We start from the raw sequence: 11,808 nt of genomic DNA, 5'->3' as shown, positions 1-11,808 counted from the left end.
AAGCACCAACGCAAGTCACAGAGCCGCGGGGACGAGTTCGTCTGCTCACACCACGACGACGTATCAAACAACGCAGCGTCTTTGACGTGCAACATGCGATGGCTCAAGTTGGCGCATGGAATTCAAAGGGTTGGGCCGCAGACGGCTATGCTACGCCATGACCGTGTCGTGCATGTCCTTGGTAGGGCCCACGAGGCAGCTTCGAGCGTAGGGCCACGTCGCAGCGGCGAGCGCGTTCACATCGTACGACTGGATCGTCGCGGGATCGGGCCGGCTGAAATTGTAGAAGACATCGTCGGGGATGCTGCGGAAGATATACCTACGCCGCAATATCGCGTCAATAGGCCTCGATATGCCCGTACGTACGCCAACTCGAATGGTCGATGGCCCAAGAGTATGATGCGCTCGCCCTCCGATAGGATGTGCGTATCTCCGTGCTCTATGCGTTGTGGATGCATGAGGTACGGCGCTCCATGCTCGAGGATCGGGCATCGCACGCAAGAGGACGCGGTCGACGTAGGTTCCTTGCGCGCTCGTGTCGGTGAGTCGCGTCAGCAATGTTCCCCCCACTGCAATCGTTTCGAGGTGGCAGTGGCAACGCCCCAAGAGCTTGAGATGCGCTCGCTCCCGCGCCGTCGCCCCGCGGAACGGGTGCTTGAACATGCCCTTCCGGAGCGCAACGCCATCGCCGTGGGGCCTGAGACCCATGATTTTCGTGCTGTATGAGAGGAGAGAGATAGGTACATGAGGGGGATGATGGCCACCCGGGCTTCTCGAAGGCGGTCCCGCGCGTGCTCCGGGACTGCCGCGAGGTCCAAGAGCAGGAAGTTTGGCATCGCTTTGGCTCGGAAACTTTTAGAATGGGACCCTCGCGACAATTTATTGGCCAAAATGAATTTGGAAACGCGCTGGGATTGGTGCATTTTCAAAAGATCCACGGGCACGTTGAAGTTACTCCGCGAGGGCAGACACGCATGTCATGCGTGGCAACTTGCTCGATCACGACATGAATCGACAAGAAATAGACCATCGCGCTCTCTTTTTACGCACAAGGCTTTGCAGATGGAGCGCAGAAGAGCAATGCTGCAGATGACCGTGCAGAAGAGCAATGCGGGCGAAAGATACCTCTGATGCTGAGAACCAAGGGAATCCCCTTGCTGAGAACGTAGCACAGCGGTGAAGTGTGAGTTGACGTTCGAGTACTCGCCACACAGTACCCATCAATGACTATCGAAGAGAATTATCATCGTGCAAATAAGGTTGCACGCGCTTCTTTTAGCAGGGCCAGACTGCACTGACCCTTCCTCATCGCCCTCTTCGATGTGCTCATGAACGCCACAATCGTGTTTGCTGCTCGTCGAATTGTATGTACGTCGAACTCAACTCAACGAAGGCGGGGAGTGTCAACGAAACGGTGATTTCGCGCAGCTTTCATACGTCGTTTCGCCGGAAGGGGCGCGAGATGACGGAGCCAAAGGCAGCAGCGCCGCTCCCGAAGGAGCTTCGAATGGCGTGGAAGCGTGCGACGAAGCTTCTGAAACTCAAAGACACGGGGAAAAAGATTGAGGGCATCATGTACTGCGGCACGGATGGCCGCTTCTTCCGCGAAGGCGGCTGCGTTGCCGTCCTCATGGCCTTCCTGACGCGCACCAAGGCAACAGAAATTGCACCTTCTTCCACCACTTCATGAACGGCATTGTAGCAACACGAGGTCTTGCACCAAACGCTGCTGATGTTTGTCAAGCTGCTCGCGTCCGGCGACCCGGCGCTGTCCTGCGCTGAGAACGGTACGATCCTAGCTTGTTTTCGGACTCCAACCTAGCCATGGCCAGTGCTCTACGTGCTCGAGGAAGGGCGGAAGCCCACATCGCCGTGGAATAGCGGCGAATACTTTCTAAACACACTCAGCATGCCTCTTAGCGACGACTCCAAGGTCGCGTCTCGCGCCAATGTTGCATCGTATCATTTAAAGGCATGTAGATCGCCGCCATCAAGATCTACACAAGCATGGTCGAGTGTTGTGCGGCCGCAGCGACCTCGGATCTCCTGTCGCCACTCTTAACCCTGGGCATCCCATCGAGCAGCTGGCTTCTGTACTCCATAATCCATCCGCGGAGCTGCAGTACTTGGCTCTGAACGGTCTCTTCGTCTTTCTCAAGCACACAGCCGCGCGCGACGAAGCCATCGCGACGTTCTTTTCAATTGGAGACGGACCCAAAGGCATCTTGAGCTTCCTCCACCATAGTGAGACCCGCTTTGCCGTCCTCGCACTGCAGCTACTCGAGTGGCTCACTCAAAGCGGTCAGACGATTACCACGGCCTGGACTCATCTGACTGACATGTAGACGTCGGGCGGGATCGACTTTATGCCGACGGACTTGTGACGCACCTCACCGAGAAGCTCCAGAGCTGGACGCCCGCGTTCCTTGGGACGATCGAAGCCGACGTCGTCGACGCCACGTGCCAGTGCCTCAGTCTCGTTGTGCTTGTGCTCGCTCGCGTGCACATTGTGTCCAACTTTGCGATCGCTGAAAACGCGACGATGGTCACCGACGCCGTCCACGCTATGGTCGCCGTTCTCGCGACGCCAACGCTCCGGGCGCCTGCAAATCTGGCCACGGCCTTGAGCGTCCTCGCGTCCATTGGTCGGCTCGTCGAGCGGCACGGTCCGAGCCTCGCCGCTGCGACGCAGACAGGTCTCTTGACGACACTCCTCTACTTCCTCGTCGTCGACGAGCGTGATCCGCGCGAAGCTTTGGGCTCGGCCGAGGGGACCGACGCCCACGACGGCGACATCAAAGGCAAAGCCAAAGCAAAAGGGAGTGGGAAGGAGAAGCCCCCAAAAGAAGCGCCGCCACCACCAGTCGAAGAAGTCGACCCCGCGCTGCTCGAGGCCCAAGCCAAGGCCAAGGCCGAGAAGGCGGCCAAGACCAAGGCGTTGTACGCTACGGTGCGCAACGCTGCCGACAAGCTCCTTCACCTCTGTACTGGCGACGGCCCGCTCTTTCTCGAGGAGAATGTGCTCATGCAGTACGACGCCTTCCAAGCCATCTTTGCGATCCCCGACATCGCGATACAGCTGCGCGCAGGTGGCGTCCTCTCGCTGCATACAGACACTTACCGCGTTTAGCGCGCCTCGCGGCCAAGGTGGTGCAACACAAAGAGAACGGAGCCAAGTTTGGCCTCCTTGGCACCCCGTGTCTCTTGACAATGCTGCATGATCAGTTTAAACTCCAGTCGACACCACTAGCAACTGACGCACCCTCCGAGGTGCCGAGCGATGACGACCGGCAGTCTGCTCAGGTCAAGTATTCGAGCTTCGTCATGTATATCTCGATGGCCCTTGCGCCGCTTTCGACCCACAGCACGGACGCCTGCGATGTACGACATCCTCGATATCCAACAAAATTACCATCATCCAGCGCTAGGCGTGTGGGGACGAGACGAGAAGCCCCGTGGGCCCACTCGTGCATTATATTGTCAACCATGCAGCCGACGGCGACATAATGCTTGAGAACCCACTGGCGTTTTCCTGGGGTCTCGACGACCGCTGTATTTCGCCTCTGGAGCACCCCCCGATCCGCGCCAAACCTCAAGTGTGGGCTGCGCAGGCCGTCGCAGCCTTGGCGCGCTGCTACGCGCACTGGGTCGCTCTCGCGACGCCGCACCCAGACGGTACGTCTACTATCCCTCAAGTCATTGCCACTGTTGTAATGCGTAGAGCCGCCTCCGCCGGTGGAGAAGAAGGGCGCCAAAGACAAAAAGCAGGTTGTCGTCAAGGAGATTCCAGTGACAGGCGACCGCGTCACGCAGCGCATCGCTACCCATGCGTTTGCGCTGCTTCAGTTCCTGAAAGAAATCACCGACTTTGACGTGCACACCCAAGTGCTCGCGATCTTGCGCCCGCTGCCGCTGCTCCCGAACGGACGCAAGTCGCTGCTCAAGCAAGCGTTGGACGCGCCGCTGGAGCCGACACCCGAGGGTGTCCAGCTTGGTCACTGGCCGTTTCTGGAGCCCCTCGCGCCCTCCATGGCCGCCCACACGCGAGTGCTCGAAGCTGTCCTCCACGTGTTTCATCGCCGCGACTCGCCGCTCGACAACATTGCGGCCGCCCTCGCGTTGCTCAAGTCGCTTTTGCTCGATGAAAAAGCGTCTCAGGACGAGTACGACATGGACCTCTTTGTGAACGCGGGGCTGCACCTCGGCGTGTTGCCGCTGCTCATTGCGCTCCTCGACACGCAGCGCATCGAGGCGACACCGATCGATGGCCTCCAAACCGCCCTGCGCAGCCTCGCCCAGTACCTCATCCAACTGGGCAAAACACGTGAGGCTACCGTCCAGGCCAAGCTCAAGGTGTACTTGGACGAAGAGGAAGACGGATCGCAGCCGCAACTTGACGCGGTCGGTCGCACCAAGACGATCGCCTCGCGGTGCGTTCCTCGCAGACCACTGAGGCGACGACTTTCGGTCTTTTGATTTTAGGTACGTCGACTTGCTCTCTCGGCCGTTCGACTTTGGCCGGTTTGGGTATGTGGCCAAGGCGGCGATTCACATGGCGATCGATCTCAATGAAGCGCCGCTCGTGCAGCTCTTGCTCGACGCCGGCGTCTCGGCGCAACTTGCGGACCGCGACGGCTCGTCCTGCCTCATGCAAGCCTTCGTCGCCGGTCACGACGACATGGTGCGCGCCCTTCTCGACGCCGGCGCCGATGTGAACGCGGTCAATGCCGCCGGGACGCCCGTGCTCAAGTTCAGCCTCTTCTCGTCCAGCGTCGTGCAAGACCCCGCCGTCCAAGCGCTCATTGCGGCGCGGCACCACAAAACGGGCGACCCTTTTGAGACCGCCAAGGCTCTCGACAGCCTCTACGTCGAGACAATTTCAAGCTACACGACGCAGTGCCTCGAGCGAGGCAGTGACCCGAACGTCACGAGCGAGCTTGGCACGTACCCACTGCACTGGATCCTATCGACGTGCTATCTCCACGCCAATATTCGCGGCTGCGACCTCTGCTTCCGCCTCGACTCGAGAAAGCACCCGGCAAGTGTCATTGAGCTGTGGACCACCGCGCTCCTCAATGCAGGTAGTGACATGAACGCTTGCAGCAAGCTCGGGCGCACGCCACTGCACCTCGCTCTCTTGCACGGCCACAGCGGCCCCGCGAAGCTTTTGCTTGAACGGGGAGCGGATCCGTTTATCCGCGATCGGTACGTCCTCCCAAGACGCGACGCGTGAAACAAAGTGGCTCGTAGGTTTGGCTGCTTTAGTCTCCACTATCTCTGTCTCGGGCGCTGCGGCGACGCCAGCGTGGAGCTACTGGACATGGTCCTCAGCCGCGCGACCAAGTTTGACGTCACGACCGGCGTGCACAACGACCTGCGCAAAGGCAAGTCGGACGCCGCCAAGCGCCTCGTGGAGCTCGACGCGATCTTTGCCGCGGGCTTTGGAAGCATTTGCGTCCGCGCAGCCTCAGCATGTGTCCTTCGACTCCGTCCGAGCTGCTTGTGCACACGAGTCAGTCGGGGTACCTCCCAATACACTTTGCTTGCGGCGCCACCGAGCCCGACATTGACGCAAGCTACGAGCACCTTCGAGGTACGACTTGGATCGAAAAGGACCGTCCAATGTGGCTACTAGACTCGCAGCCGACGCGGCGAAAGATACTTAATCACCTCGTGTCTGCCTATGGCGCAGACCTGGCGGCGCCCACGGCGACCCATGCCAATGCACTTCACGTCGCGTGCAAGGCCGACGTGGAAGGCGCCAACGCTGACATTATCAACTATCTACTGTTGCAGTCGGGCGTCGGCCTCAACCACGTGCACGACGTATCGCCCATTGACCGGCGCACCGACACGCTGCCCATCGGCGCCTCCGCCGTCTTCAACGACAGCGTCGCGCACGTCTCGAGCGCCAACGTCGCGCTGGGAACGTACCATCTCTTGACGCAGCCGTGCGGCGACCTCGTTCTCGACGTCCCCGAGACGCATCTGCGCCACGTGGGCGCGTCGCTTTTTCTGGACGGCGACTTTGCGTACGCACCGATCCACTACGCCGTGCAGCACAGCGACAATGCGACGTGGCAGCTTCTGCACGCAGGCGCCGAGCTCACGCCCGAGGGGGCCGACGTCCCGCTCCTCGCCCTCGCGGTTGCTGCCGGGCGCTGCGCGGACGTGATCGCGTACTTGACGCCGCTCCTCTCGGGACAGATCCCGACGCGTGTCGAGCTCAACGCCGAGTGGCGCGGCTCGGCGCTGCACTTTGCCGCGCGACGTGGCAGCGCGGATGTCCTCCGGCCGCTGCTCGCAACGCCGGACGCGGCTCGCCACGTGAAAGTCAAGCACGATGGCATGACGCCGCTGCACATCGCGTGCTTGGCGCCGACGATCGTGCCGGACGTGATCTTGCTGCTCGTGGACGCAGGGGCTTCGTTGTGGGAGGTCGAGCCGGTCCTGGACATGGCGCCCGTCCATCGGCTGCTAGGCGCCCATGCGCTGTCGCTCTTGTCCATCTGCATTGAGCGAGGGTATTTGGCGCGCAGTGATCTGCGGTCTGTCGAGGCCTACGTCGCAGTGCACATGGCGGACGACGACCAAGCCTGGCTGGCCGAGTTTGCCGAGTGGATCGCCGAAGCCAAGCGCCCGTCGTACGTACACCAAGCCAACGACGATGCCGACAACACGAGAGATGGCGAGTTCAAGGTCCTCCAAGACGATCCGTGCTCGCCTGAATTTGTCATCACCTAACCTCTGCACAGATATACTAGTAAATATATTATGTATGCGAAGTCTTCGAGGTAGTTTTCTGATTCAATATGAACGCAACATATTATAGAGAGGCTCGGCACATAGGACCAGCCAAGATTTAGTGGGGAATGATTGGGTTCGTAAATTATCAGAAACATGGACAAGACAACTAAGGAGAAAGACGACAATGAGATGGACGGCGCGAGAATCCTCACACGAGGATGCCGATGCGGGGCGGCAGCCGGATCATATCGTCCGCCTCCGCGCCCTTGGCGACGCTCGTCAGCATGGTCGTCAAGTTGAAGCGGTACGACGGCGAGTACTCGAGCGCTTTGTTGTTCTCGTCGCTGGATCCGGCGGTGCCTGCGGACGAGACGACCGAGTCGGTGACCGAGGATCGATTCCGCGCGAGGCTAAAGTCGGGCATCGGCCCCTTGGCGGAGCGCGACGACTTGGTCGCATGGTGGTCCTTTGGTCGGTCGCCGAGGCCTTGAGCGTAAAAGCCGCGGATCATACTGCTGCGTTCGAGGGGGAGAAATGGAAAATGGACCTAGGTGTCGAGCCATCACGGTAAAGTAGGTGCTCCAAACCAGCTGTTTTCTGTCCGGTTGCTATGGCAAGTTCGACGCACAAGGTTGAAGCGGCAGTAGCAACCCAAGCTCTCAACGCAGTGGTCCGCGCGCATGTTTGCAGCACACCAAGTGGCCGAAGCTACTCCACTCACGGTGGGATGCCTACTCCGCGCCAACCTGCGTCCAGTGCGAAGGCCATCGATCATGGACCAAGCAAATCGAATCTGTCACGCTTCTGTGCCATCGGCTTCGGAACCTGCTTGGTCTTCAGTCTTCTGTGTCTTTGGTTCGCTGAATCTTCGCGTGGATCCGTATGCCACAAAACACAGCGATGAGCGGTCGCGCCGCGGACGACGCATCCTCGTCCGTGGATGATGCATCGGTGGATGACGGGTGCCTGGACGCGCTGCGGCCTGATCAGATTACCCACACCCAAGGGGCCAATTGGTTGAGGCAATTGGTTGGGGCTGACCGCTCTTCGTCCTCCATGACTAGAGTAAACTAATCGATCCTGCCGAGAGGGCGCTGCGGTCAAAGTAGCTTGGTGCACCGGAGTAGCCAAGGAACATTGACGGAGGCTGTACGCAATGAGCCCTGTGCAGGGTGGTATGTGGGCAAGACGCCGCTCACATCGTTGAGATCTGAGAACAAGTGCTTTTGCCTGTCGCCGCCGTATCACACGACAGCACTCACTGCACCGATTTGACGATTACCCGCGCTTGATGGGGGCTTGCTGGCCTCTATCGCAGAGGCGCCTCGGGCTGTCCGTCGAGTACTCATTCGCAAAGAGAATCTCGGCTGCGGCAAATAAAACACAATCAAAACACCCACAAGCTTACTCGACTGACGACACGCATAAAAACAACTAGACAAAGATCCCGGGACTGAACGACGGTGTCGTCGTCAGCCGCGCCGCGCTCTTGCCACGGGACAGCGCCGGCGGAGGACGCGCCGCGTCGACGCCTTCTGCGAGCGCTGATGCAAGCACGTCGACTTGGAACGGGAAGGCCGGCTTGTACTCGTGGATGGCGTCGGCATGGAGGAGGACGTTGGCCGAGCTCGGGTACGTCGCAATAGACGACTCGAATGAGTCCGCTCGTGTCGCGCGCATGGGCTCTGGGTCGTCCTTGAGCTTGTGCGGCCGGTCGCTCAGCCCTTGGGCGTAGAAGGCTCGCAGCATCGCGGAAGCTGTGAGAAGGTCAAGCGAAATGGAAAACTGCCATGGGCTGGTTGTGCTCAGGTGGGGGATTCTCTCACCAGGTGGCGGGGTATTCCCTACTAAGATATGGACGCAACTGCTGCTGGCCGTCCCACGCCATGTGTTGCATCAGGTTTCTCTACCAGTGTTGGGCGGTGATACGTCCAAGTGGGTGCACTGGTGCGAGGGGTCTCCACGGTACCGGTGCGCACTGCTGCACCAGTTGACGACGTCGCCTCTTCTTTCCTCCAAGGACCATGCCCTTTTTTATTGCCCCTTGTTTCCTCCTGCAGTCTTCTCGGCAGAGACAACACAAGTGTTGCTCGACGTTGGAAACAGGAAGAGTCGGCTGCTTGTCGCGCGTGTCGACATGGCAGCCGACTTTGCAGCCGTGCTGGACGGTCTGTCAGCGCTGACATGGCTCGCACTCGACGTCGCCCTGGGGTAACCTACAGTGATCGATTACCTAATTTTAGTACCGACTGGTTGAATAGAATGACATTTTCGTTGGAGACTGCACTTTCCCGCTCGTCGAACTGTGTCCAGAGCGCTGTCCAGAAGAAATCGTCGGAGCATTATCAACCAGCGGCGTCCTGGCGTGCGTCGGTTGCCGCCACTTGCAGAGCGTAAACAGCGCGATGGATACCAGTCGCCCACATGGGTGCGCGATGGCATGTCCACGGCAACGCCATCGCCGGCCGCCGGGAGCCGAGCTAGTGTTTTGGATTGGAAAGGAGGATCTACGTGAACCTTGGTACAATTTTGTACTTCATATTTCAGCTCGTTTACCAAAGCGTTTGTGGCCTTGCGTGCGATACCCGTCATACCACGCAGAGTGCAGAACGATGTCAGAACATCGCGACGGACCTCGCGTCCGAAATGCAGCCGTGTGGAGGCCGGTCTGGAGGCGGCTGGGAGCTAATAGTACTGGTGGTCTGCGTCGTTCGGAAGACCACCTTATTGGTTGCCCATTCGAGTCTGCGAATGTGCCAATAGCTGCGATGGATGACGGCCACGGGAGACGCATCGGATGACTCGACACGCTCGCCACGTCGCTTGAACGCAACGTTTTCTTTGCCTTCCCCCCGATGGCGTGCGTTCGAGGTCTGCTAACGATGAAGAACGCGAGTGCGAATGCCCAGACCGAGGGAAGCGGAGGATGGTTTTAATTTACATAAATATAAGACGTCGGATAGAGTCTACGTGAAGATACCGCCCGCGTACGCCATGCGCATCACCGGCTTTTGGAGGTCGACTGCTTCGTGGTGGACGCGGCGCGGCTTCTCGGGCGACGCGACGTGCTTGGCGCCGTCGACGCTCTTGATGAGGTCGACGACCATCGTGTCGAGGCAGAAGCGGAAGGACGGCTTGTACTCGTAGTAGATCGCGTCCGGGCCTGAGCCGTGCGTGTGCATGGACGAGTCGTTCGAGTCGGTCGTGCCCGTGCGGAGGCGGCCCTCGGGCCCGTGGCGCTGCGTGAGGCGCTCCTTGGGCGTTGTGCGCTGGGTCTCGCTGATCGTGTGCGCGTAGAAACCGCCGAGCATCTTCCTGTTCGTTGGGAGGTGCGCGGGACGAGGCCGAATCGGAAATGACCGTGGGTGACGAATCTACTGGTAGAAGATGGCCGACCACCACGTAAAATCGTGCCCATGGACTCTATGGGCAGCCAGATGGGCAGCGCTACAAACACATGGCGCGTGATTGCCGTTGTTATAACGCCCACTTTGCTTGGTTTTGATCGCCCTTTTATACAGAAGCGGCGTTATAACGTGCCGCACCACGGGAACGCGTTCAGTGTGGGGCCTGTGAGTCACACACATAGTCGATTGAAGCACAGCCCTGACGATGGGGTGGGCGACCCCGCTGTAATGGTTTCGGCATCGACACCAGCCTTCAAGTCCGCCCCCTTGTGGTCAGAGAGTAATAGCACTCGGCCAAGCAGCCGCATACAAACGCCGAGCGTGAAACCTCCTACCCCCTACCTCCTACCGGTACTCCAATACCAAGCACGCAGGAGCAACTGCAAGCGTGGCCAGAAACACGGTCGCCGTCGAAGCCGAGGCTCGCAACTGCGAACCAGATTCATGACATACTAGTATCCTATTATAGCGGTTACGCCTCTTGGCTGTAAAATGGGGCAGCAAGTGAGCGGGGTGGCGGCGCCAGCTGAAATCCACGCATGCGCATCCTGCTGTCTCGACACCGCGTCCGTCCAAGTTGCCTTTGGGCATATCACTCGACTCGACCAGCCCAAGCGGAGCACGACGTGTCAACGTATGTCTTGTTGCATTTTGATGCAATCATGTAATCCGACGTGGCAGGCTGCCTATCGCCGTCCGTTGCGGCGCTGCCGTACCTTCTCTCACTGAACCTCGCCCGGAACAACCTCGACGGTCGCGTCCGCATACAAAGATTGGTTGTTGACATGACCCGTGTGCAGGCAGCCTTCCACCGACCTTTTCCAAGCGCCTGACCTCTCTGGATTTAAGCGGCAATCGACTTCACGGTTCAGTGTCCATGAGATTACTGCGTGATGGACGTGGATATAACATACGTTAGGCCCTTTGCCAGCCAGCATTGCTCGCTGCACGAACCTCACACGACTGCATCTGCAACAGAACGCCTTGACCGGTACGAAGCGACCAATTTCGAGCCACGACCAATGTCGATGCTACGATGCAAGGTGCGCTGCCCGCCAGCATCGGGCGTCTCCGGCGCCTGCAGTCGCTGCGCCTCGAGTACAACTCGCTGGACGGCCCTCTACCCGAGTCGCTTTTCGATCTCGTGCACCTCACGCGCCTGAACTTGCGCGCCAACTGCTTCACAGGCGGTCTCTCGGATCGCATTGGGCGCCTGTCGAGGCTGAAGTTTCTTTCCGTGCGCAACAACCTGCTCCACGGTGCACATCCGAACTGCTGCGGTCACTGCTCATGACGCGCCAGGGCCGCTGCCTCCGACGCTAAGCGACTGCCGCGCCCTCACGTTTCTCAACGTCTCGAGCAACGCCTTTAGTGGTACCGCTACCATCTCGTCGTCCATGGCGCCAGGATGACGTCCTAGGCACCATCCCCGCGTCCCTCGCGCAGCTACATTCGCTTCGGTTCGTATACCTCTTTGAAAATGACTTTGACGGGACTTTGCCCGCGTCGCTGCAGTCGCTGCCACAGCTCAAGGAAATCGACGCCCGGCGCAACCCAAGGCTCGTCGTCGTTGCCACCGAAGCAAAGCCGTGCCACCAACTGCAGCTGCCGTGCACCCCCGACGTGATCGTGCCGCTTCCAGCGAGCTGATTAA

At 59.5% G+C, this 11,808-nt stretch overlaps 5 protein-coding genes across 5 annotated transcripts; 2 read left to right on the top strand and 3 right to left on the bottom strand.

Moving 5' to 3' along the window:
- Positions 1-1,462: 1,462 nt before the first annotated feature.
- On the top strand, positions 1,463-6,788 carry SPRG_03045 (hypothetical protein; the record flags this gene model as incomplete). The annotated part of the gene is made up of 12 exons (XM_012341626.1): positions 1,463-1,624; positions 1,703-1,787; positions 1,833-1,933; positions 1,981-2,010; positions 2,118-2,301; positions 2,346-3,089; positions 3,131-3,381; positions 3,429-3,675; positions 3,722-4,430; positions 4,483-5,205; positions 5,251-5,593; positions 5,636-6,788. 12 exons carry the CDS (start codon positions 1,463-1,465, stop codon positions 5,942-5,944), a joined length of 3,888 nt encoding a protein of 1,295 aa, XP_012197016.1. The 3' UTR covers positions 5,945-6,788.
- A 49-nt stretch (positions 6,789-6,837) lies between these two features.
- Positions 6,838-7,274, bottom strand: SPRG_03044 (hypothetical protein). The gene has a single exon (XM_012341625.1). It carries the CDS (start codon positions 7,256-7,258, stop codon positions 6,956-6,958), a length of 303 nt encoding a protein of 100 aa, XP_012197015.1. The 5' UTR covers positions 7,259-7,274; the 3' UTR covers positions 6,838-6,955.
- An 860-nt stretch (positions 7,275-8,134) lies between these two features.
- On the bottom strand, positions 8,135-8,522 carry SPRG_03043 (hypothetical protein). Its single transcript, XM_012341624.1, has one exon. The coding sequence runs from the start codon at positions 8,494-8,496 to the stop codon at positions 8,182-8,184; it is 315 nt and encodes a 104-aa protein (XP_012197014.1). The 5' UTR covers positions 8,497-8,522; the 3' UTR covers positions 8,135-8,181.
- Positions 8,523-9,667: 1,145 nt separating this feature from the next.
- Positions 9,668-10,092, bottom strand: SPRG_03042 (hypothetical protein). The gene has a single exon (XM_012341623.1). The coding sequence runs from the start codon at positions 10,056-10,058 to the stop codon at positions 9,714-9,716; it is 345 nt and encodes a 114-aa protein (XP_012197013.1). The 5' UTR covers positions 10,059-10,092; the 3' UTR covers positions 9,668-9,713.
- A 537-nt stretch (positions 10,093-10,629) lies between these two features.
- Positions 10,630-11,804, top strand: SPRG_03041 (hypothetical protein; the record flags this gene model as incomplete). Its single annotated transcript, XM_012341622.1, has 7 exons — positions 10,630-10,788; positions 10,836-10,907; positions 10,955-11,020; positions 11,074-11,145; positions 11,198-11,413; positions 11,457-11,528; positions 11,575-11,804. Exons 1-7 carry the CDS (start codon positions 10,647-10,649, stop codon positions 11,802-11,804), a joined length of 870 nt encoding a protein of 289 aa, XP_012197012.1. The 5' UTR covers positions 10,630-10,646.
- Positions 11,805-11,808: the final 4 nt, after the last annotated feature.

This window comes from Saprolegnia parasitica (genome assembly GCF_000151545.1).
Source record: "Saprolegnia parasitica CBS 223.65 unplaced genomic scaffold supercont2.7, whole genome shotgun sequence".
Lineage (NCBI taxonomy): Eukaryota > Oomycota > Saprolegniomycetes > Saprolegniales > Saprolegniaceae > Saprolegnia > Saprolegnia parasitica.
Note: the sequence above shows the minus strand (reverse complement) of the source record. Positions and strands in the feature narration are given on the sequence as shown.

Coding starts and splice junctions, on each gene's coding strand:
- SPRG_03044 (XM_012341625.1), bottom strand. CDS start 7,258: ATGATCCGCGGCTTTTACGCTCAAGGCCTCGGCGACCGACCAAAGGAC.
- SPRG_03042 (XM_012341623.1), bottom strand. CDS start 10,058: ATGCTCGGCGGTTTCTACGCGCACACGATCAGCGAGACCCAGCGCACA.
- SPRG_03043 (XM_012341624.1), bottom strand. CDS start 8,496: ATGCTGCGAGCCTTCTACGCCCAAGGGCTGAGCGACCGGCCGCACAAG.